The 23,435-nt window shown below is 37.8% G+C and overlaps 2 protein-coding genes across 5 annotated transcripts; one reads left to right on the plus strand and one right to left on the minus strand.

Annotated features, from left to right (window-relative positions):
- Positions 1–4,470: 4,470 nt before the first annotated feature.
- Positions 4,471–14,308, minus strand: LOC144072703 (uncharacterized). 2 transcript variants are annotated; one of them, XM_077597920.1, is made up of 5 exons: positions 14,273–14,308; positions 12,778–12,942; positions 12,099–12,190; positions 11,307–11,466; positions 4,471–5,520 (listed from the first exon to the last, which is right to left on the minus strand). In XM_077597920.1, the coding sequence occupies exons 2-5, from the start codon at positions 12,833–12,835 to the stop codon at positions 5,465–5,467; spliced, it is 366 nt and encodes a 121-aa protein (XP_077454046.1). In that variant the 5' UTR covers positions 12,836–12,942; positions 14,273–14,308; the 3' UTR covers positions 4,471–5,464. The 2 variants fall into 2 exon arrangements, with proteins under 2 accessions (XP_077454046.1, XP_077454047.1); XM_077597921.1 differs by lacking the exon at positions 4,471–5,520 and having other exon boundaries at positions 10,808–11,466.
- Positions 14,309–14,686: 378 nt separating this feature from the next.
- Positions 14,687–23,190, plus strand: azi2 (5-azacytidine induced 2). 3 transcript variants are annotated; one of them, XR_013299902.1, is made up of 8 exons: positions 14,688–14,949; positions 15,455–15,565; positions 15,731–15,830; positions 16,313–16,446; positions 16,696–16,760; positions 17,543–17,667; positions 20,092–20,674; positions 20,837–23,190. XR_013299902.1 is itself a non-coding variant. In XM_077597919.1 (7 exons), the coding sequence occupies exons 1-7, from the start codon at positions 14,731–14,733 to the stop codon at positions 20,517–20,519; spliced, it is 1,179 nt and encodes a 392-aa protein (XP_077454045.1). In that variant the 5' UTR covers positions 14,687–14,730; the 3' UTR covers positions 20,520–23,190. The 3 variants fall into 3 exon arrangements, 2 of the variants coding, with proteins under 2 accessions (XP_077454045.1, XP_077454044.1); XM_077597919.1 differs by having other exon boundaries at positions 14,687–14,949; positions 15,734–15,830; positions 20,092–23,190; XM_077597918.1 differs by having other exon boundaries at positions 20,092–23,190.
- The last annotated feature ends 245 nt before the right edge of the window (positions 23,191–23,435 follow it).

Below are 23,435 nucleotides of genomic sequence, written 5' to 3' on the forward strand. Positions count from 1 at the left end.
CATCAAATACAGATAAGAGTCAAATGATTAATTTCTCCAAAACTTCCATCCTAAAACGACTACCACCAAGGTACATCCATCATCCTAGACCATTTACATTAGAACATCCCGATGGGTTTAATGCTTGAGACCAACTACATGCATCCTCTCATTGTCATGTTTTTTGGCACACTTGACTAATGCTAATATAATTCTTGGATCATGTAAAGTGTTTCATCATATCCATGATCCTCTTTTTCTTAGTGTCTCAAAGGGTGGACACATTCATAAATCTACCAAACACATTGCAGGGAAATCAAGTTGGCAGAGAGATGGAGGAGAAATTTGTGAAGATGTTAAGAACAAACAGTCCATCTAGCTATGGTCTAATCTGCAACACATGGCCAAGGAGTCTTGAGATACTATATAAATCTTTCAGTCTCACATTTACAATAGCCAAAGAAAAGTTTTCAAATAGTAATTTTGTCTGCACAAGTAAGGGAAAGTGCTTTTTTACTCACAGAAGTAAAAGAGAATAAAAATAAAACTGAAATATTTGGAGTATTCACCTCCTACTTTATTCACCTAACGGAGGGGTGCCCAACTCCAGTACTCGAGGGACCCTATCCAGTCTGTTTTCCAGATCTCTTCCCACCAACACACCTGAATCAAATAATCAGGGCCGTGATCAAGCTCCTGGACAGCTTGCTGATGAGTTGATCATTTGATTCAGTTGTGGTAAATGAGGGCGATATGGAAAACAGTGCGAATACGGGCCCTCAAGGACCAGAGTTGGGCACCCCTGACCTAACGTGACTCCCATTCTCGATCTGTTGTTACCCCCTCAAGCCAAGTGCATGTGGCTGTCATGTTAATTTTAACATTAAAGCAATTGATATTGGTCTGTTTTAATTGAGGCTTGTCCTCATGTTTAATGCGGCACATTCGACTCCAGTGGAGTCTTTGCAATACATCACACACTTTGTAGGATTGATGTCTAACGCCATCCAACTGATTTATTCTGCATGCTTCCCACTCATGGAGGAAAAATGATGAAAGACAAATTATATACTGTGTCCATTTCCACCAATCCATTGCATCACACATTATTGACCTTGCTTTGATCTTTTTCTCAGTCTTGAGAGTTGTACAATTACATGGGTGTGTATAAACTAAAAGACACATCTGTGTGGGTGGTTCTCAATAAAATGCACACACCTGGCACATTTTGAAATACATGTTCAAAAATTAAAGTTGGAGCTATTCACTCTTGTATATTCCCAGTGCTGCATCACCAAAAACTACACTCACCTTTGACAACTATACTGTATTTTATTTGCCATCCATTTCTGATTATCAAAACTGAGTGTTATTGTCATTTTCAATCTAAATTTTCAATTTTGAAAACATGTTTAGAAGTAATAAGTCGCTATTCGAGTAGCTATTGCGCATACAATGTTTATCGCATGTACACTAACTAAGGTCCTTCGGCTACCTAGCACCTCTCCTCCTTCCTTTAACATTTAAAGAGATTGCACATAATTTCCACGTCTTTGAGCTTCAATAGGAGAAGCAATGTTACTTACATAGGGGAAACAAACAGGAGGCAGAAAGGTAATGAAGATGAGAGAATTGAACATAATATGAGAGAAGCCAGGATGTATTAAAGAGGTGTTAAGATATGATGTAATTATGTTCTATCCCTCTATTTGACACTGATTAATGTAGTAGGCGACTGGTTTTTGTCCGTGTTTGTGTTTACACTACCTACATTTTGGAAACCCCGAGTGGGTTGGCAAAATGACTTGTGTGAAGCAGACTGGGGGATTTTTCTTATTCTGCTCTTCATATCCTCACAGACATTGGCTCTGCTGCTCAAGGTCACTGTAACCTGGTCGAAGTTTGGAAGGTATATGAGGGCTAAATGATAACTCAGCACTTCTATGCACTTCTGCAAGTATGAATCTTTTACACTGCATTATAGTCTCTCACATCTGTGCATTGCACAAATCATCTAGCTGCATAACAAATCTGATGTTTTATAGAACCTGCAGGTTTTCTAGTAAATGTATTCTTGATGTTGTTTTCCGGGACAGTGCTATGGTTCGTATCTCAGTTGTCCTGGCAATCACTGTGGGGTGAATCCTTTCATCAACACCTGTTGGCAATCTCTGATCAGTTGCCCTTGTGGTAACAGAGAACTATAGCCCGCTTCCTATTCATGCTGGCTGTCAATGCTGCTAGAATTGCTGCGTTGTTCCCACCAGTCAAGCCGCCTCACAAGTGCCCCATTTTGGGGGTAAAAACTAATGTTAAGTTTAGCCAGAAAACAGAGATTTTACACCAATCTTTCACACGTATGAAAATAGTGTATCTCAGGTAATCACCTAAGATGCATGTAGTACCTGGGGGTCTATTTTCACCCAAAAATAAGGCTTTAAAACTAGCCTATCCCAGCTAACTATGGGCACGAGACAGGGGACACCATGATAAAATGCAGGTTGTCGTGGATGTCATTTAACTGGGAGTGTTGAAAGTGGCTCTGCTTGACTACCCCAAGTGGGTGTTTCATGATGTAAAATGAATGAATGGAATGCAAATGAAACCCCCGATGGCCCCGTCCAAGCCTGACAGCCTAATAGAAATAACCAAAGGTGAAACCTACTTTTTAAACATTTATTGGGAAAATCTATTGTATAAACTCAAAGATATGAATGGTAATATATTTTCATCACAAAGGCAATAATATCATGCAATTACCTTTACCTTGGCCTTTTAAACTTTAAACTGTCTGCCCACACAAGGCAAGAAAGTGAGAACATGCCAGGGGAAAAATATCAGAATTTTGGTGAAGCTGTCTGTCATCCAGTCTACCACCCACACTGTCAGTATGTAAAACAGCCATCCAGTTAAACAGGCCCAGCATTAATATCAACAGGCTGCCAACGGACTTGTCATTGCATTCCTCTCTCTGTGAGGCGGCATCTGACTCACAGAGGTGGACTATAGCAATTGAGTCATAATAACAACTGCAGATGGAACACGTTAACTTGCCTTCCAAATACTTGAAGGAAATTCTCTTCCAACACCAGCCACCAACAAATGCTGCAATCTGCGTTAGCGAAAATGGCTCTCTGGTCTCCCCAATTGACACTGGCAAGCCGTTATGCAACAACACAAGTGACTGATTGGTATTCAAGTCAATTGAGATAGGAAGGAAAGAAAAAAGTCTGATTGACTATGAGAGGAGGCCAACCTTTGCTGGTAAACAAGCGGAAAAGTCGGCGGGAAGTTGCGGGGGAAAAAAAGTGACGAAGACAGAACTGATCATGCGACAAAATAATTTAATTAAACTGCAGTGAAATGAAATATATAAATTTGAAATATTACTTTATTTAGACTCTATACTGGATGCTTAATGCACCACATGTTGGAGCCAGGAAATGTAACCTCCAGATATCCCTCCCTATAAAAATTGTAATGCAAGAAGAACAAAGGTATGATGTCACATGGTGATCATGGTGAAAAAATGTAACTTGCAAACTAGAATCAAACAAAAACATACATAGATACCACAGTCCAATTTTTACATATATTACATTAGGAACAGTTTAAAATATTGCATCAAATTACATCAGGGCCTCTTTAACAAAGCATGCACATTATGTTAATGTGGAAAAAAGATTGAGTACTCATAAAATGTTACAGTGTACCCAGATCGTATGTGTTGTGAAGAGTATTAAATTGCTTGTAAAACATAATTCAGTAAAAAAAAAGTCAATGTGTTGGTATAAGACACTGAAAGACAATGAAGCAGAGACAAGAAGCACGGGCAAAGCGTAAGGCTTTCTGAGTAGAGATATGCAGGAGAAATGAGGAAAAATGAAATCAATAATGAACGGCTTCATAACAGGAACTTAATCAGAACAGCAGGTTCTCATATTGCTCCTGACTCGGGCACGCATCACTGCTGTTGATTCAATTTACTCCCAAACTCCAAAAAATAAATTAATAAAACATGAAAAATAAATTGAAATGCTCATTCAAATTCATTCAAATGTCTCCCTGTGTGGTTATAGTACATAATATTCACTTGAATTAATCATAAAACTAGGCTTTGACTGTAACAGCACAAAACACGCATTGTCTTTTTATAAAAGAAAACAGAATGTCTAAATGATGTTTTCTTCCAAACATTAAAGTTGTTGTAGTGTAATTTGAAAATCGGAATTAATAATCTTCCTAATATTTTGCCCAGACAGATTTAAAAAATGATAAAACACCAATTCATGTAACACAGCTGTAAGGATCTCAATTCCGGCATTATGAATTAATCTTATACAATGAATTAAAAAATGACATGATAACATTTATCAATAACCTATTGCACCAATAATGTATTGTTGCATGGATTAGTGCCAAGCTTTATAAAGCTCTAGCGTGAGATCATGAAGGTATCCTTTTGAATTTGTCTCTGTTGTATGAAAGCTAATGAATGAGGGAAATGCTGTTTGGATGTTTTCAAAAGAACACACAACACTACACTAACACTGCTTTGAGCATTTTTTGTGATTCTACAGTGAAATATGAGAGAATCAGTTCCATTGTCCTTCTCACACGCCCACACATACAGACACCATTGTGTATGAGTATACATTATACACAATTAGCACTCAATAAATACACCCACATGGAATGTATCTTCACATATATACAAAGTCCATTAGTTCAAAACACTCATTCTCCAAATGAGGCTCTTTCTGAAACTCAAGTCGGCAAATAACAATGAAGAAAAAAATCAGTGAATGCAATCGTGCAGAAAAGTGGAAACAGGGCAGCGAGTGTTCAATGCCTGTTTTTATAACGGCATTGTTCAGGTAGATCTAGATCTAGATCATTGTGAAAAACATCTCCCTACTATACGTAAGGTGTGACTTTTTCCAATTTAACTGCTATTGTTTTTACGTATTAGCTTCGAAAAGAACAACAATTCCTTTAACAGTGAATCTAAAATAAACAATGACCCACTCTCTTTCAAACAATCTTTTACAGTATCAACCAACAACAGAAGCAAAATAGAAAGAACATTCAAAGAAACAGACGTACTAGTGTGAGATTAATTGGTTGCATTGATTAATCATCTATATTACTATATTTCCATATTCACTTGCAAACAAGAGTACACATGTCAACAAACCAGATTCCAGAGTGATTTTTTTTATTTATCCCAATTCGGCCAATCTTGCCTCATTTGTTCTGATTCGGTAACACTAAAAGCAAACAGTGAATACTCCTCTGATACTGCAGCTTGAGTATTGTGCAGCCAGAATACCCATGCGGGTCCGTGGCGAATAACGTTCCTGTTTAGTGTTTCTCCAGCTGGGCTGATCTAAAGCGACAGAAATTCAACCAACAGCCAAAGAGACTCTCAGGAGACAAGAGGCTTCAGATGTCGGCAGCAGCGCCACGGTTGCAGCTGTTGAAATTATCTGGTAGCGAACAGTGCTAATCTACAACCTTTCATGGGGATTTTGTGAAAATCTGGGAAAATAAAAGAGAAGAAGAGGAATTGACTGCCAAAGCGCAAGATGAAAAGTGTTAAAAAAAGAGGGAAGACTTGACATTAACACATGCACACTAGTAGCAGGATCAAATGTGCCTTCCTCAAAAACAGCTGATTCCTCTCAATCACTGAATATTTAGTGTGGCATCTCACATGAAAAGTCATGGAAAATACAGTAACCAACTAAGTATTTTCTTGCCACCAAAAACAGTTTTTGCATGTAGATATAGCGCTCTCCTCTTTAACACACAACATCATTTGCAACCAATTACAAAAACTCCAAAACAACACTGACACAAAGACAGTATCACTTAACTGGCATTTTTTAAGTATACTTAAAGGAGGTACGTCAATACTCATGTCGTATTATACCTTGTGACTCTTTAAGATGTCCCAATCTTTTTATGGTGGATTATTACAATTCACTGTCAAGAATTTGTCAAGAAAGTGTAGCACATTTGCAGACAAATACCTCTCAGGTGAATTTAGTGACAAATACACTCAAGCATGCAGACATCCCTTTTTTAAACTTCCAGCTCACAATAGTAAGATATAAACTGGAGTGCATTACAGCAAAATGCCAGTTCAATTGTTCATCCGAATGACTGGGTTATCATGCATGCTTTTCCCAGACCACATATGTCGCTCACTCACTCTCCTTTCTTCTTTCAGACTTAGCTGACATTTCGAATCAAGTGAAGGCTGAAAGGAAGACAGGGATATCAAAGGATGAAAGGGGACTCTTCTATCCTCGAAGAGTGCGACATTGTCAACTCCATTACAATCATAGCGGAATTTGCACTGTCATTCATATTGTTCAAATTTTGTTCTAAATATTTTATAAAATATGCCAAAATATGACACTTTCTATTTTAATTAATAATACTGAGGTACAGATGTGATTTGTTTGATCAAAATTAGGGATTATTCATCAATAATTACATTTTTAATCCAACTAGATCAATCCTGCTTGGCATGCTATCCTTCCCGACAACATACTAAGCTCATTTTAACAGGTAATTAAACAATTTAGGAATAGCAGGGGAGAAAAAACATTGCTTTCAAGGCAGCAGACTTTTTAGGAGAAGCATGTTTTTAATTCATTTTCTGTATCTTCATTTTTAGTTGGGACACAGAGCTGTCATAGAACATTAACCATGACTACTTCCCCTAAATCTTCCTTTTTCTTTGTCTGTTTTTAAGTTTGTAATTGCCTCCATTTTGCCCTTCAGGAGGAACTCAAAGAGCCATACGCAGTCATGCATTTGAGCAGCAAGAACAGCCATTTCCTGTGTATAATTGCATTTATATTATTCATATTACCACTATGCATCACTGCTGATGACATATTATAGAAAACTTGTCTTAATTTTAATTAGAAATGGAAATTTCTCAATGATTTTTACATTGAATCTAAGCTCGACTTTTCACTAAAAGTGCAGGTAAAAATTTGAGTTTTGTGCTTCTTTCTATTCAAAATGGTTTATTATGACTGTTATCTTTATCAGTTACCAAATTACCTAATTTGGGGGGGGGGGGGGTTGGTTCACCCTGCCTCTATTCCAAAGTAAAGATGGAATGAACCGGCAAAGTTGGGTTTAGTGAACTAGCTGGCTTGTGTTGCTGTAAAAGAGACAGAAAGATGGATTTGTATTCCATCAGTGTTAGGTTATTTTTATACTACTCCAGCTACCCATGATCAAACAAGTCCTGGAAAAGTTTGCATGAAAGAGGTAAAATGTGCATTTAAATTGTTCCAAAAAGAAAGAAACCTCAGTATTGATGAATTCACCTCCACCCAAGTACCCAGTGAAAATATCTCCATTGCCACTGTCACACTGTCAAACAGTCAAGAAATGAAAAAGGAAGATGGGCATGCAATGTAAGCAAAAATCTTTCTTCTGATCTTTTGATATCGAGCAGAGGCAGACACAGTCTAGGCCCAAATACTATAAGCAGTAGTTAAACGGTATAAGGTTTGGCTTTAAGGATCGGGGCTCTCTTTCAAAAAGCACTTTTAATAAAGTCTAATCCTGTATTCAGAGTTGAAGTACGTACTTTGGGATCTATTTTTTTTAAATTTTTAGATAAAAAGTAGTTCATTTGAATTATTCTAATAAACTCAAAGCACTTTTACCAGGAGATAAGTGTGTGCAACCCAACCATAAAACGACATTATCATATGAATGTAAACATTGGTGGGACCCGTAAAGAAATTACCATTATGGAGCAGTAATTAATGAACCGTGAGAATAAATCTCTGTTGACATTGAATCGTGAGATTCAAACATACGGTTGCATCCTTGCAAATGATTTGTTTTTTTTGTGCATGATTTTATTTATGCTCTTTTCTATCTAATTACTCCACTTCATATTTGTTTTTACTTCAAGGTTAAAAAAGGATACAATACACTACCATTGAACCTGATGCATCCAATGGTTTCAACAGCTAGGCAATTAAGCAAAAAGCAAGATTTTCCTATTAAACTAACAAGTCTAATGCAAAATCGCTAGGGGAAACAAAATAAGGTAAATGGCCTGATAATGGTGGATGTTCTCCTATATGCAAGCAATGCATTCAAATTTAAGTTAACCTCCTTAGGAATGCAAAATAATGGAAATAATTGGCTTTGATAGTATTTAATTTCTCAAGATGATTTGAATAGTCTAGTGTTGCAGTAAAGTTGGGAACCCCAGCAGGAATATTACAGCCACGAAGAGCTGTGTTAATGAATACATGGAAGATGATAAATGTTGCCATATGGTGGAGCCAACTGGCCAAGTCAGGGGTGGTACCTCACACTGCTTAATGCTAACACACACATACTTACTTAGACATGTGCACTTGCATGCACATGTCCCTCTTTTACTTATCTCTTTTCTCACCTTAGCCAGAGAATCTAAGTCATCAAAGTCTACCCAGTACTAGAAAGCAGCAGGTTGGGTTGATGACCTCCAGGTTGTTTGGCAAGATGAAGCATTATGGCCAACTGTGACCATAAACGAGTGAGGAAAGGTAGAATGACTGGTAAAATATAGAACTTCCCCTTTTGACAAGCTTCTTCATTATGACAGACGATACAGAGTCCGGAAGACAGTTGGCAAAGCACTGTTCTGCCTGTTGGTCTCCCGCTCCATTCTTGTTTCACTTGTGAAAAGAGTTCAGAACACTTGAACTCCTTCACTTGAAGTGGGATTTCATATCTAACCTGAGGAGGACTTTCCAACTGAGAACCATGGTCTCAGTTATGGAGGTTCTGATTATCATCTCAATCACTCCACACTCAACTGTGAACCACTCAAGGGAAAGTACAAGAGCACAGCTAGCCAACAAAACCACATTATCTGCAAAAAGCAGAGATGCATTACTGAGGCCATCAGACCAGACACCCTCTATTGTGGCTGCGCCAAGATATTCTGTTGATGACTCCTGGCTCGGTATCAACTCTGATTCTCTTCAAGACTATTTGAAGGAAATAAAGACTGTTAATTGTTTGTATTGATATTTTAATGACAAACCGCAATATGATGTTTACAGCAAAAATCAAAGTATTAGGATTGTACTGTATGTACCGTGTTCCCTCAATGATAATGTGTATGATTCTGTGTATGCACACCATATCGTCTGTTTACAGGAAAATATTTTGTGCTGTCTTGTGTTTGAAGTCATTTTCTTCTTCTGTTCCTTTACTACAATATACTATCTATATATATTCAACTCCTTTCTATGAATATTCAACACACAATCCACATGCAAAAACACTTAGGCACAATCACCCAGTAGCCTACAGGCAACCAGAGACACATATGCACACACAATCCAGAAATATTGACACAATGTATACACACACATAAACACACTGACAGGCAGTGACTCAAACTCTGTGGAGAAGCCATTGTTCTACTTTCCAGCAGATGCTATCTCTATGTAATTGGCTTAGCAAAAACAAAGACAGACCCTTGAACTGCCTGCTGCAGCCAAGCTCTAGGGGTCTGGATTGATACCCTCTGTTGTATGTATGTACACACGTCTGGACGTGGAGTCGAACAACCATTCATGCTCACACTCATACCGAGGGCCAAATTAGAGTGTTCAACCAGCCGACCATGCATGTTTTTGGGAGGTGAGAGGAAACTGGAGTACCCAGATAAAACCCACGCAGGCACAGGGAGAACAGGCTAATTCCACACAGGAAGGCCAGAGCCCATCCGACAGTGAATATTTGATCTCAGAACTGTGAGGCGGAGATGCTAACCACTCTATCACATTAAATTATCTTAAAATAAATAGGCTTCAACTAGGGTTATGTATATTAATGCTTAGGTAAATGTTTTGATGAAGGTTCAAATTTAGAATAGCTATGTGAAAAATGACTTCTCTGCCTGCAACACGAGCATCTGTAGACAACACGGGGTCTCATGCTTCAGAGAGAAGGCTCATCAAGTGTCTCTTAACGGCCCAACATCTCTTGTGGCTTGATTAAACACAGTTGTGAATATTAGGGCAATAACTGTTTGATCTTCTTGTTTTCCACTTATCTTAAAGATTCAATCTCAAAGTTTATGAAGTATTCAAAGACAAATGGTCATTTTGGCTCTCCACTGAAGTGGGATTCATAATCCATGCACCTCATTGCCTTCTTGTATAAGGGGAGAACTAAAATGTCAAAGAAGAACAAAACAGCCTCCTCTTCTGGTAGTAAAGTATATAAGCACGCATTTGATTATAGCTTCTGGGTTCAAGATCCTGTCTAAGGATCAGTAGCATTAAATAAATTTAAACAGTATACCACCTAAAAAATGAAAATACTTAGCCGCTCAACTTTCACAATCAACACTTCTGAATCTTTTTCTCTCGCTGAGTGTTTTTCTATCACGTTTGTAGTTGTATGTGCAGCCATTTTTTTCTCTGATGTTAAACAATAGATTTATGAGAAATCTTTAATCCTCATTAAACTCACTATGTAATTAGTTAGTATAGAAAAGTATCCCCATGGTATTACAGTATATTAATGGTTGCTATTAAGTATGATACATGCATTAAAAAGTCTCGAAGTTTGATTGGGCAGTGGCTAGAGTTAGATATGATTTCACATTCTGTAAGTAGCTAAGTAAATAAATACACAGTTGTTCTATTGGTTTGTTAATGCCTTTTCATACTAAATTAACACTCTACATTCTACAACATATACATGTAAATAGAGAGAGCATTTGTCCAACATTGTAATATCCATATTTAACAACTGTGATTTAATTTTCACAGGCTGGTGATTAAAATATAATTTAATGACACAAATAATTAGGTTTGAGTTACAGTACCACACCGAAGTACATTGTAAATGCTTAATAGGAGCAACTTTGTCTTTTGACAGTTGTTTGTTTATGTAAAATGAATGACAATTAGTAAAGGTGTGTATGGCAGTACAGAGCAATAGAAGGCAATGACACTTTAAACTAAAAGACTTACTCCTCATTAGCAGAGAAGATTGCCTCTACAATAGAATATTGGCTTGTCCAATTAAACCGAGAAACTACTATTTTAAAAACAAACACCTTGCAATATATCTTTCATAACAATTATTGCGTAACATTCAACTCAAACCATCTTTCACATAACTGCAAAATAAAATCAACAATATACTATATAGTCTTCTTAATGAATGTTACGCTGAGTTGAACATGCTTATCATTAGCCTTGCTCCAATCATTTTAACATATTTGAAGGCCATTTCTCTATCACCAATACATATTTAGGATGTCTGACCTTGCTTGGGTCCAGTGCCATCATCCTTGTGTGCCTTTCTGCTACTGTCAGTCTGTGACCTCACCTTCAAGTCATCCTTACTGACCACACTCTCGAACCTGAAGCCCTCAATGATCAAGGCTTCACCATTCTCTCTGCAGGACTGAACCTCCCATTGGACCTGTCAAAATATCACCAGAGATCCCAAAGATACTATTTAGTATTATTAACTAAATGTAGTTTGTGTGATGTATCAATATCATTCAACCATTCACTCATTCATTTTCTGAACCACTTATCCTCACAAGGGTCATGATGTATCAAGATCAATTTAGTTATCTAGCAAGTTATTTTTGTACTGCCAAACAACAGTAGCTCCTCTCATTTCATTTAAATGTGGCACTTATATTTGCTTGAAAGAAATGACTGCGTAAAAGAAAGGACTGAAACTGAATTTGGCTGGTGAAGCACTCTCATTATCTTTCATGCATCTATCACCATTTTTCATTTGCCCTCCATTCATAGCAGTATGTCGTCCATGCAATGGGATGATTAATAATAATAATAAAATGTCAGATGTCTGCCTGAATTATAGCAAGACATGTCTTACAGCTAGTAGTCAATTCTACATGTAAACAAAGTGTAAATAAATGTTTCAGTATTTGGTCTGGCTGGGATTGAGGATAAATAGTTGGGAAGATGAATTAATTAATGAACTGCTGACTCATTAAAGTTCGACAACTTTTGGCACCCGAACACTTAATTGTCATTGAACTCAAAAAAGCTTATACAAATCATTGCATTCATACATACCTTTTTGCTGCTACGAGCAGATGGTCTGGCTGGTGCACATTGTTTGATCACCTCATTTATAGTTCCTAACAGTAGCTGAGCCTCTGATAACACTGTAAAGGCATTGGTTCAATTTTAGCATTCCCAGGAGAAGACAAAAAATGATGATTATCAAGTAACTGCAGCACAGTAAATAACTGCTTAATACCTCACAATTATGAGACCGGGGATTCAATATCTGGCTCTGGCCTGTGTGATTTTTTTCCGGTACTCCGGCTTCCTCCCACATTCCAAAACCATGCAAGGAGCTGATTGAATTCTCTAAAACTTACCACAGTTGTGGTTGAGAGTGTAAAAAGTTGTTTGTTTCTATGTGCCATGCGATTAGTTGGCAGTGAGTTCAGGGTGTACCTTGCCTTCTCCCTATAGTAGGCTGAGAAAAGCTCCAGCACCCCACGATGATTGTAAACCTAAGAGTAGAATAGACTAAATGTCGTATAATTTAAATCATATGAAGCAAGTATCGTTACGTGAACGTTCCTTAATTGCCTTGGACATTGTGATTTTAATTTACAACAGTGCACATTCATAACAGAGAGACAGACAGACAGACAGATCAACAGAGTCAGACAGAGACGGACAGACAGAGAAATACTGAGTAAAGTTTATTGAGGGGGGAAAAAAGAAGTTTTCGGCTTACAGTTCACAGTCTCAGAGTAGAGCTTCTCACGGTCCTCTTTACATTTGAAGTCTTCCATCTTCAAAACCAAAACAACAGTCCTTGGATTGTTCCCCTTGTCAAAAAGATGGGAAAAATAGCACTCTCTCTGGAGTAGTTTTGTCCTGTTGATCTGTCTGTCTGTCTCTGGAGAGAGAAAAAACATTAAAACAACTCAAGTTTGCAAAAAAGAACTTGAAATTCTGGAATTGAAAGAAAAATGTGCCTCATGAAGGTTAAAACTCAGTTGGACCCTCAGAAATGCGAATGCAATATAGACATCTCTAGTCTCTTTTGACAGTACAATCATGCTCTATTATTCCCTGTAGTTTTGTCCTCACACATTTTAATGGGAACACTTTTCTAACTAGAATCCTATTTTGCAAAAGACTGTAAGGATTTTCAGCATGGAATTTTCATGCATATCTTACACAAACATTATGCATAAATTTATTACCCACACTGCATGAACCATCATTTATTGGCACTCAACTGCCCACACACACATATCACACTGATCTACATTAGATCAGAACCACCCGTTAGCCAAAGTTCCCAAACATTATTCAGGGTTCTTCTCTGGTCTAATTCACATTAAAACAATATGCACCGCACTGTATGAAAGAACTGGAAAAAAGATAAAAGGTTAGCATCTCTCCGGTTGGCTGGGCAGCTTGCCCCAGCTCCCAGAGGTGCTTCAGAGGCCCGAGCTCTCAACAAGTTGACAACCTACCCCGTTCTGCACCTACTGATCAAAAGACCTCCCCTTCAATATCTTCAGTCAAGGCCAGTCTTTAATTTAAGGCTACATTGCTGTTTGGTAGTAGTATGGTACTAATAATATGGGTGGTCCTACTTCGCGGATTGTCGATTACCGCGGCCATGTCTGATCTACATTATCCGTGATATTCAAGGGGTAACTATAATCACATGTGCCTCACAGTTGAGTTTTCTGGAGTCAAATCTTAGTTCAGAAACCGGCTTTGTGTGGCAGGACGTGCGAAGACTTATGTTTCTGATATGATTTTGTTGTGACATTTTTCATGCAGTGACGTCAATCCCGGAAGTTATTGTTTCTTCCTCTGTCAGCTTGGTCAAGCTACGAGTGATCAGACTCACCTTATTGTTTTCCTCACAAATACGTGGCTTTCATTATAAATGACATTCCCTTCGTGGACACCGGACCTCTAACAAAGGACAGCGTTTTTTTACACGGTTAGTAAATCCTGTGCCCAAAACAAATGGTCGCCTTTGATGAATGCTACAGATAGCAGCAGAAAACGGTAGCATTTGCTAGCTATTGCTATTTTCTCAATCGAACGCTGTTTATATACATTCTTCAATTCCCTGTCGCTGCATAACACTTTCAGCTATATTTTGGCCAAGTGTTAAGAAATACGCTCCCTTAGCATCTCACCTAAGCAAAATTCTCTTTCGTGTTAATTTATTTTCATGGATGTTTTGAATGTTGACGTACCAGAGGTGCGTTCTTCTTGCCTCTAGAGCTGCGTCTCTTTTGGGCGTGACTTCGCCTCTTTGTATGTATTTGTACTTTTAATTCATTTATTTTAAATTCAAGGGATAATATTACATCTTCTAGCTAAGCAAAACTCCAAAGAAGTTATTTATTTTGGGCTGCGGTAGCCTTCTTTAGAATTTTGTTCAGCTAAAACATCATTATCCCTTAATGTGTGTGCACCTGTCCTATCGATTAATAATATTTCAGCTGGGCCCGAAGCCTAATCAAGCATCCTGACTAATTTATCAGTGTTCACAATGAGATGTTGATGTTGTTTTAAAAAAAAACACCCAGGAAGTGAGTCCTTTTACAATGTCTTCTGGAGATGATGCACAATGGAAAATGAAATATCACGATTTTAAAAGCAAGCTAATTCAGTTTGTCTTCAATATTCTGCAGAGTAGGTCCATGCAGCCATGGAGCATCTGGCTGTGGATGATGACATCTGCATCCTTAAACACGAGACAGCCTACACTGCTGCTGGAGAGAGTCCTGTATCGGTGTGTGCTGGTGATGAATCTGTAGCTTCTCATTTTGCCCTCGTCACAGCCTATGAAGACATCAAGAAGCGACTGAGAGAGACTGAGCGTGATAATACTTTCCTCAGGAAACGAGTCAAGCAGCTAGAAGATAAGGTATGAATGGGTATCTGTGTAATTGTTTGCACTGTTAAATTTTGGTATCGCTGCAACATTTCATCCATCAACAACTGCCACTCAATTGTCAAATGTCTTAAGTTTTGTTAGTAATAATAAGATTGTTGTAAGATCCTCATTAACTTCAAATTCTACTCATCCTTAGAATTTCAGCCCCTCAACAGTAAATATTGTAAGATTTCTTAAAAATATTCATATTTTTTGGCCCATTTTGCAAACCAGAACAGGAACTAAATCATAAATAAGTTGTGCTGTGACATTTTCTGAGCTGGCATTTTCAAATGGTGTCATGTTTTTTGAATAAAGACCTGAAAATTGAATAAGCAAACCAATCGAAATTATAATTGACAGATAAATCTATTAAAAAACACTGACTGTGTCTATCACATTACTGCTTCTTCCATTTGAGTTCAAAAACTATTTTACAGTATGTAGTGATCGGTGAGTAACATCTGCCTATTTTTGTGCCCCCTTCCATCACTAGCTCTTCCGGCCCGAGGCTTCAGAGGGTCCTCAGTATGTGAACAAGGCCTTCAGTGCCTATCGGGGTATCTATATTGAAAAGGAGGACCTGCAGATGGAGCTTAACAAACTGGTGTGTATTAGCAATTACAAGAATATTTACAACACAAACATTTGTTGCTGTTTGGTTTATTTGTGTCAGGAACATATAGAAAAGTCATTATTACTCATTTCCTTGTGTGATATGTGTAACCTGACAGTTGACTTTTCTTCTGCTTGTGTCTCATTGTCCACTCAGAAGAAGGAGAAGAGTGAGAGTGAGAGGCTCCTGACAGAGCAACTTCAAAGCAAAGAGCTTGAGCTGCTTCAGTTTAGGACTGAGATGGAGACCAGCCAAGGTTTGTCGGGCATAGTAAAAACTGAGAACTGCTCTGATTTTGTGGGCTGGAGAAACTTTGGCATGTGGCTGTCGATTAGATAAAAAAGAGAATATTTTCCAAGACATAACTGTTCGATTATAATCCAGTGTGAATTGGAAGTGATACGATGCGATACAATGTTTGTGTTTATTTAGATATGAATTAGAATTAACTCGGTTATTAAAAAAATGACATTTGGCTATATTTTCAAACATTTTAAAAGCAATGTTGCAGGAAATAACAAGAAAGTATCAGTTAAAAAATGACATTAAAAAAACAAAAAAAAAACTTGCCACATTGCATTGGTTGGATGGAATCAGAAAATATGAAAAAAATAATATTTAAAAAAAACTTTTTACCCAATAGGTATGAGGTTGGTAAAATTGTACTCACTTGGCTTAAAAAAAAGCATTTAATGTGAAATTGTATTGATATATTTGCATGCACTTATATTTTTCTAGTGATGAAGAGCCTAAATAGTCCTCAGGACTACTGGCAGATGGACTGTATCAGTGCTGAGCAAAAGATACTTAAACTTCAGGAAGAACTGGAAAGGTTGACCCTTGAAAACAGAAGACAGCTGGAAATGAATGGGGTAAGAGTGTGTGGAATGGAAAATTTGGAATGAGTGGGGAAAAGTTAAAGACCTGGACCGAAACTATTTTGATGATCTGGCCAGAACAAGCAAGATAATGTTGAGATGGATTTGTTTAAAAACCTTGTACCAAGTACCATTAGTTTAGGGTGGCCCCTGCCTGGTTCCCATAGTTACCTGAGATATGCTCCAGCACCCTCACAACTGAAAATGAACAAATGAATACTAACTATTTTTTTTTCATTACAGGAGGAAACATGTGACCTAAATGGAACAAACCTGGAACAGATGTGGCGTGAAAACTTCAATTGCAGGTACGGTGATATGTTAGTATAATTATCATACCAATACCATGAACATTTTAAAATATCTTTGAATGACGATTTATTCATCATTTACATTTAATAGTTTTGAGGGTTATCCAGTTTTCTAATAATTGCTCCCACAGCAGTTAAACCAGTGCAAGAATTATATTAACATTGTTAAATTCTGTAAAATTAGGAATAGTGGTTTTCCTCACAGGCAGGAAATTCAGGTTTGTATCTAAATAGTATCATCTCTGTTTACTTCGCACGTATGGACTAGAGAATACATATATTTGGGTAAAAAAAACGTAATGCATTCCATTGTTAAGTGCTGCAGTAGTCCTGTACGACCACTAGAGGAGTGTGAAACCTAACATTCTTCAGCAAAGTAAAAATGGTACCTTAATCACTTGACTTCAAGTTGGATTGTCTTTAATACATGTGGCTAAGGGAAGTGCGCTCCTCGCCTCCCTTTTCTTCTATATGTGTTTGCAAATTGACATCACTGTTGTGCTTTGTGTCAGCAGTTTTCATATACTGTAGTGTTTATTTTCATAATCAGAAAATAATTCATTTTCCCCTCACCATTGTCATCTTCAACATTAGTGCTTTTTAAGACTGTTTTGTAGGTTAAAAGAATGTGTGAATTAGATTTTTTTTTTAAATCCGGTATTTCCATTTATATTCCCTTTCCATTTTTACTTTAAAATGATACATATAATAGATACAGCTCTATATGCATCATTCTACTCGTAAAAATCTGATCAACCAAATGTTCTATGCACCTGCAGGGATAGGAGCGCCCAGCAAGCATATGAAGCTTTGTGTTCTGAGTTTGCTCGTGTCCATTCAGGGCTGAGATACCAAACAGGCCTCATTCAGAAGCTCAGACCATTGATCAGTGAAACAAGACAAGGTGAGGTGTATGTGTGTGAGTCCCAACAGGGTATACACTCATTGGACACCTTAATAGGTACACCTTCTTAGTAAAGTGTTGGAATCCTTTTTGTCTTTATAGCTTATTTATTCATCCATTCCACGCATCCTCGCAAGCGTTGCGGGTGTTGCCCGAGCCTATACCCCAAAACCATCAGCTTTTAGAACCAAAACTCCCATTGTTCATATTACAAAGACCTCTTGTGGCCATTGGCATTGGTGGTATCGGTGGGCAAGTTTCCATACTTTCAATAAATTACACACTGTATGTTCTCACATATACACCGTATTTGTTGCTAAAAAATTATGACTGAATCGGGGGTACGGCTTATATGCACACAAATTAGACTTGACATACACGAAACACCATAACGCTAGACTATGCACCCGATACGGTCATTCATTCATTTTAAAATAGAGGAAAGATAAACATATAAAACGCTTAACAAAATTTATTTTGACGTCTATGAATGAAGTTCAAGAAAAAAATGTATTTTGCATAAAACATGAAAAAACTCACTCACTTGCAGGCATGCCATTGCTCACCCAGTGCGCTGCCATCTTACCTAAGAATGACAAACTAGACCGCTACGGACACACTTCCCTACTGCTCACGTGACTTCCTTTTTAAATCTGTCTACGTGCAGCCTTTAGTAGTGTGCAATCCAGCAGACGATCCTTTCGATTCATAAAGTATCTCAGGAAGACCACGTGCGAGGATTTTTCTTAAGATTTTCCATAAATTTTCATCAAAATAACACATATACTCCCTATTAAAACCATGAATATGGTGGTGATAATTGTGAATCAGGGTGTCTTATACGAGATAAATCGTAAAATTCAATGATTTTAGGGCAATTTTAAGGGTGCGACTTATACACAAAGCCGGCTAATATGTGAGAAAAATACGGTAACTTTATCCATGTCATACATATTCTGACTTCTCTAATGCATGAAACAGTGTGAAATATATTACAATTCTGCGGGAGAAAACTATTAACTTCAATTTCTAGTTGTTTTGTTTTTGATGAATACTAAATGAATTATGATAATAATGCAGTATTTCGAAATAAAGCGGTCAAACAGACTTTCCGAAATGTAGTACCTTTCAGACTTTTGCCAAAAGAATGTGTAGGGATTGCCAAAACTAGAAGTTATGACTTTTTTCATGCTCAAACCTGGATATGAAAATAAGATTTTATTGACACATCTGACATTTCACAGAGCTTCTTTGTATGGTGGATGTCATTTGTCATCAGCTGCATTCTTTATCTGATGTAGGATCACTCCTCTAACAAAACCACTCTGGTTAAACTGAATATAAAAGGGAATTTAGACTAGCTTTTTTCAGAATATTTTTTTCTGAAGAAGTCCCGCTTTCATCTCCTGCTGCGTTTTGTTGCAGTTTGTATAAGGGTGTGAGAATACTCTGTATATAATCAAAGTATTCCCAACAGTTTGATAAAAAGAACATATTAGTTGGCTTCTTCTCGGACATATTCTACTGTTGGGGAAGATTGCCTCTCTCCTCTACTGCCAAAGTAGAAGAGAGACCATGAAGTGAAAATGTGAAAGAAAATAAACTACTGCCTATTTATTCCAATGAATCAGAAAGTAATCCTGTAAGTATGATGCAGACAGAGGGAAATGTGAAAAGCAGGAGTGGCAAACAAAGACATTTAGAATACCATGGAAGAGTATGGACTATGCAATGCAATCATCTTATGTTGGAATCACTTTTATTCAAATTTCAGACCCAGGAGACCATCTTAGAGCCAGCAATAGATTGATGTTTTGATGAAAGGACAATGGAAAAAGGCATAGGAGTCATATTAAACATCTGATTTGATAGTGATGTTGTATAGGGCACTGTATGTAGACAACACACCAATACCAGCTACATGTTTTTCTTGTTTTTTTTTTTATTTAAAAAAAAAAAAACTTAATCGCAGTTTGCTCACAAATAGTTAACACTTAAATAAATATGACATTGATGCTTCTCCTGATGTGTCTGAGTCTTAGGAAAAATTATATTACCTAATTAATTTTTGGAAAAGTAGGTGCTTAGGGATTTGCAAAAATCACTACTATGACAAAATATACTCTGCTTTTACAATGTAGCTCCTTTCATCGATCAGCTATGTTTTTAGTGCTGTCAGTGTAATGAGTGATGTGCTTTAAACTGCAGCTGAGGAAATAAATAAAAACAAAATAAAATGTATTAACCTCTCTTAAGTGATATGCTTTAAACTGCAGCTGAGGAAATAAATAAAAACAAAATAAAATGTATTAACCTCTCTTAAGCTAATAACAAGGAAATTGTTGTTTTTATTGTCTTTATTCCCAAGAATTTGACCCCCAAGTAGTCTAACGACAACTTTTTCTGTTTCTTCTTCCTTAACAGTTCCAATACAGTGTCTGGATCAAATTGAGACTAATCACCATGCAGCTCTTCGGGCATCAGTACCTGGACTCCCCGGTGCCCCCCCTCTGCCCTCTTGTTCTGGACGCCCGTGCCCTCCTGTGGGTGGCCCGACCAGCATCCAGCTCCCAGACATTTTGAGAGAGGACTGCTGGTACAATGGCCCATGGCCGACCCAGCAGTGCTCCGAAGAGGCCTTGGTCGGGAATGAGAACTCTTCTGTCGTTTTGCCACCACCGCCTCTTAATCAGGCCTCCATAGATGATAGTTCAAGGTCCTTCCCAAGTCCTCCTAAACCTAGTGACGCCCTTTTCTGGGAGGGACACTCAGCTGCATCCAATTCATCATCCTTGATTGGAAACTGCAGTTCTAGGAGCCCATCAAGTACAGAATGGGTCAAACCCTTTTGAGAGGAACTCAAGAACAAAGACAGTGATTTAGCAAGACTGCCACATAGTAAGCACCTAATCTGCCTTAAATTAAGAAAACCGCTTTTTGTTAGCTGGACTAGAACGGATTTGCAACTCGTGGGACCCGCATGAAGACCAGAAAAGGTCTTTTTGAGGTAAAAGACACCACTGATGACTGTATACCACCTAGTAGAAACAATACCTATGAAGTTCCTCAAAAAGACACAGTTGTTTGGTTAATGTACAGTGGATATAAAAGGTCTATACAGCCCATTTAAATGCTCATCTCACTTTCTGAACTGTTTTATCCTCATTAGGGTCGTGGGGGGTGTTGGAGCCAATCCCTGCTGTCTCCGGGCCAGAGGCGGGGGACACCCTGAATTGGTTGCCAGCCGATCGCGGGGCACAAGGAGATGGACAACCATCCACACACACACCGATACCTAGAGGCAATTTAGAGTGTCCAATCAGCCTACCATGCATGTTTTTGGAATGTGGGAGTAAACCAGTGACCGGAGGAAACCCACGCAGGCCCGGGGAGAACATGCAAACTCCACACTGGATTTGAACTTAGGACCCCAAAGCTGTGAGGCAGATGCGTTAACCACTCGTTCCACTGGGCCGCCACATTTAAATGCTACAACTTTTTCTAATAAATAAAAAAACTGCAGCTAAAACTAGTTGATGTTGTGGGAAAAAAAGAAAGTTTTTTCACACTGTGTATATATATTTAAAAAAATGACTTCCAAGAGGACCTAAAGCCTTTTCCTAGTGCATTTAAAATCATGCAATTTCTTTTGCTGAGGGTAGGTCAATATAAACAACCGAGATAATGTGGTTTAAAACGTGTGCACACAAGGTTGAACAATGACATGTTTGGCATTTACAACACTTGGCCAAAATCATCATTTTTACCTAAGATGATATCGGTATCATGGTCACTTGTAATAACATGTCCAAGCCCATCAAGTATTACACAACCACAATTACTGGCACTTCCCATCTGGAAAGGCACCAATGCGAGCTTCCAGACAGCAAGTTTACCAAACACCCCTTGTAGCAGTAAAATGTGACAGAGATTATGCTGTAGCATTTGCTTAGATGACAAACCTAGGACAAGTAGGGCATTGATTACCCACCTATTTATTTAGAAAAGCCCGCAAATTGAGTAAATTGATAACTTCAACTATATAAATTACATTGAGTCAGTCTCTTCAACATTCTTTTTCATCTTGACTAAATTGTGTGAGCATCTTGTAATTGGTTAGGTTGCCTCCTTCAGGATCAACCAATGACATTCAAACTCGTGTCAAATGGGTCTCAGCATACACCTGCCACCAGTTAAAGTGCATCCACAGATAGCTCAGTTATTGTGCATTTTTCTAAGTCAAGGTTTTTCCATTTAAATGGGTGTGCAGATTTATGATGTCCACTGTAGGTATGTATGTGCCTTTTATATGCAGTTTAAGTTTTCTGCATTCTGCCTGTTTGCGAAGCATTGTGTAACCATCACTGGCCGCTGTATCCTAAAATCATATAATGAGCCATCTATTTAAGCCTCTGAAACTGAGGCAAACATTATTTATGTTGCTGTGCAAGTACTGTATTTATGTTTAATCTCCATAAGTACACAATGGCATCATCATTGAGTGGAGGTATTTAGGAATGAGACTTTAATGTGTTTGTATTTGTGTAGTGATGAAGATAGTCCAAACTCTCTATACATAAAATAGTGAACATCTTTGTCAGTTCATCGACAGATTTGCCAGTTGTGTGGCACTTTTCCAAGAGGATGTGATTTGTCCCTCCTCCTCCCCTTCGGCTAAACATTGAATAGATTACATGAAAAGAGAAACTTCAAATATTGGTGAAATACCAAATTTCCTTTTTCCTCGAAATGACTTCATTACTTGCCTTGTGTTTACATTCTGTAAGATGTGCATTCATATTATTTCTCTGACAGACCTGTATATTGTATGTTGGAAGTTCGATTTAACGGGAGCTATTGAATCACAGTGTATTTACACCTTGTAACGCGCTTGATGTATATTTATGATGTGTTTTGCATTATGCAGGATGTTGGCTTACGTCAGGGGTGCTCAATACGTTGATCGTGATCGACCAGTTGATTGCCAAAGTACTATTGGTAGATAGCCCCACAGTAAGATTTGACTTGTCTGTTGGTTTTCTTTAGGCCTTAACAGTGTCTCGTTTGTACCGCAACATCACTTCGCTTGGATGTGCGGAACAAACAAACCGAACTGTGCTACTGCTCGTTAAGTGATACATTGATCTTGGAAACTTCGAATGTGTGCCACAATTAGTATATGCTTCAATTCGGCGCCCTCTGGTGGTAATGGGACTGGAACTGTCTAGGCTGCCCCTCTCCCAACTGCCGAGCGATGTACATATACAGTTATGCAACATACATCAAGTTGGAAGAAAGTACAGTAAATCTTGAGCAAAGAAAGTTACGTTATCTAAGTGTAAGGCGACTATCAATTTAAGTAGTTTTATTCAAAATGTTCTCAAAAAGGATCATGTATTTAGTTGTATAAATGAAGGAAATGTTTTATAATGGGTTATTACAGTTTTGCACTAACACCAACACGCTCTATGTTGACTTATGTTGCTGTAATGGCAAGACAATTAAACAGGAATTGTGAACTGAGTGTTTGGGAAAGGGTGAAAGGTTAGTCGAAAAGGTTTGTCGTTTTTTTCTTTTTACAACTCTTCATTTAGGATTTCATTTCACAGTATCCATTTTCTATTTCTGCAAACTACCAAAATGCAATGTACTGTCGATAAATATTTTAGAGTTACTGCACTTGAGACTGTTTGTAAATACAATTGACTAAAGAGATGAAAAGCAACTAAAGTTCTGCTTGATTTGTTGGTTTGTTACCAAATTGTACA

Source organism: Stigmatopora argus, chromosome 4, assembly GCF_051989625.1.
Source record: "Stigmatopora argus isolate UIUO_Sarg chromosome 4, RoL_Sarg_1.0, whole genome shotgun sequence".
In the NCBI taxonomy this organism is placed as follows: Eukaryota; Metazoa; Chordata; class Actinopteri; order Syngnathiformes; family Syngnathidae; genus Stigmatopora; species Stigmatopora argus.

What these genes read in the sequence shown, in the direction of transcription:
- LOC144072703 (XM_077597920.1), bottom strand. Translation starts at nt 12,835, where the DNA reads ATGGAAGACTTCAAATGTAAAGAGGACCGTGAGAAGCTCTACTCTGAG. An exon ending in CTGCTCGTAGCAGCAAAAAG is followed by an intron (nt 11,467 to 12,098) that starts GTATGTATGAAT and finishes ATATTTTGACAG; the next exon opens with GTCCAATGGGAGGTTCAGTC. An exon ending in TGGCACTGGACCCAAGCAAG is followed by an intron (nt 5,521 to 11,306) that starts GTCAGACATCCT and finishes TTATTTTCCCAG; the next exon opens with ATTTTCACAAAATCCCCATG.
- azi2 (XM_077597918.1), top strand. Translation starts at nt 14,731, where the DNA reads ATGGAGCATCTGGCTGTGGATGATGACATCTGCATCCTTAAACACGAG. An exon ending in AGATGGAGCTTAACAAACTG is followed by an intron (nt 15,566 to 15,730) that starts GTGTGTATTAGC and finishes TTGTCCACTCAG; the next exon opens with AAGAAGGAGAAGAGTGAGAG. An exon ending in GATCAGTGAAACAAGACAAG is followed by an intron (nt 17,668 to 20,091) that starts GTGAGGTGTATG and finishes CTTCCTTAACAG; the next exon opens with TTCCAATACAGTGTCTGGAT.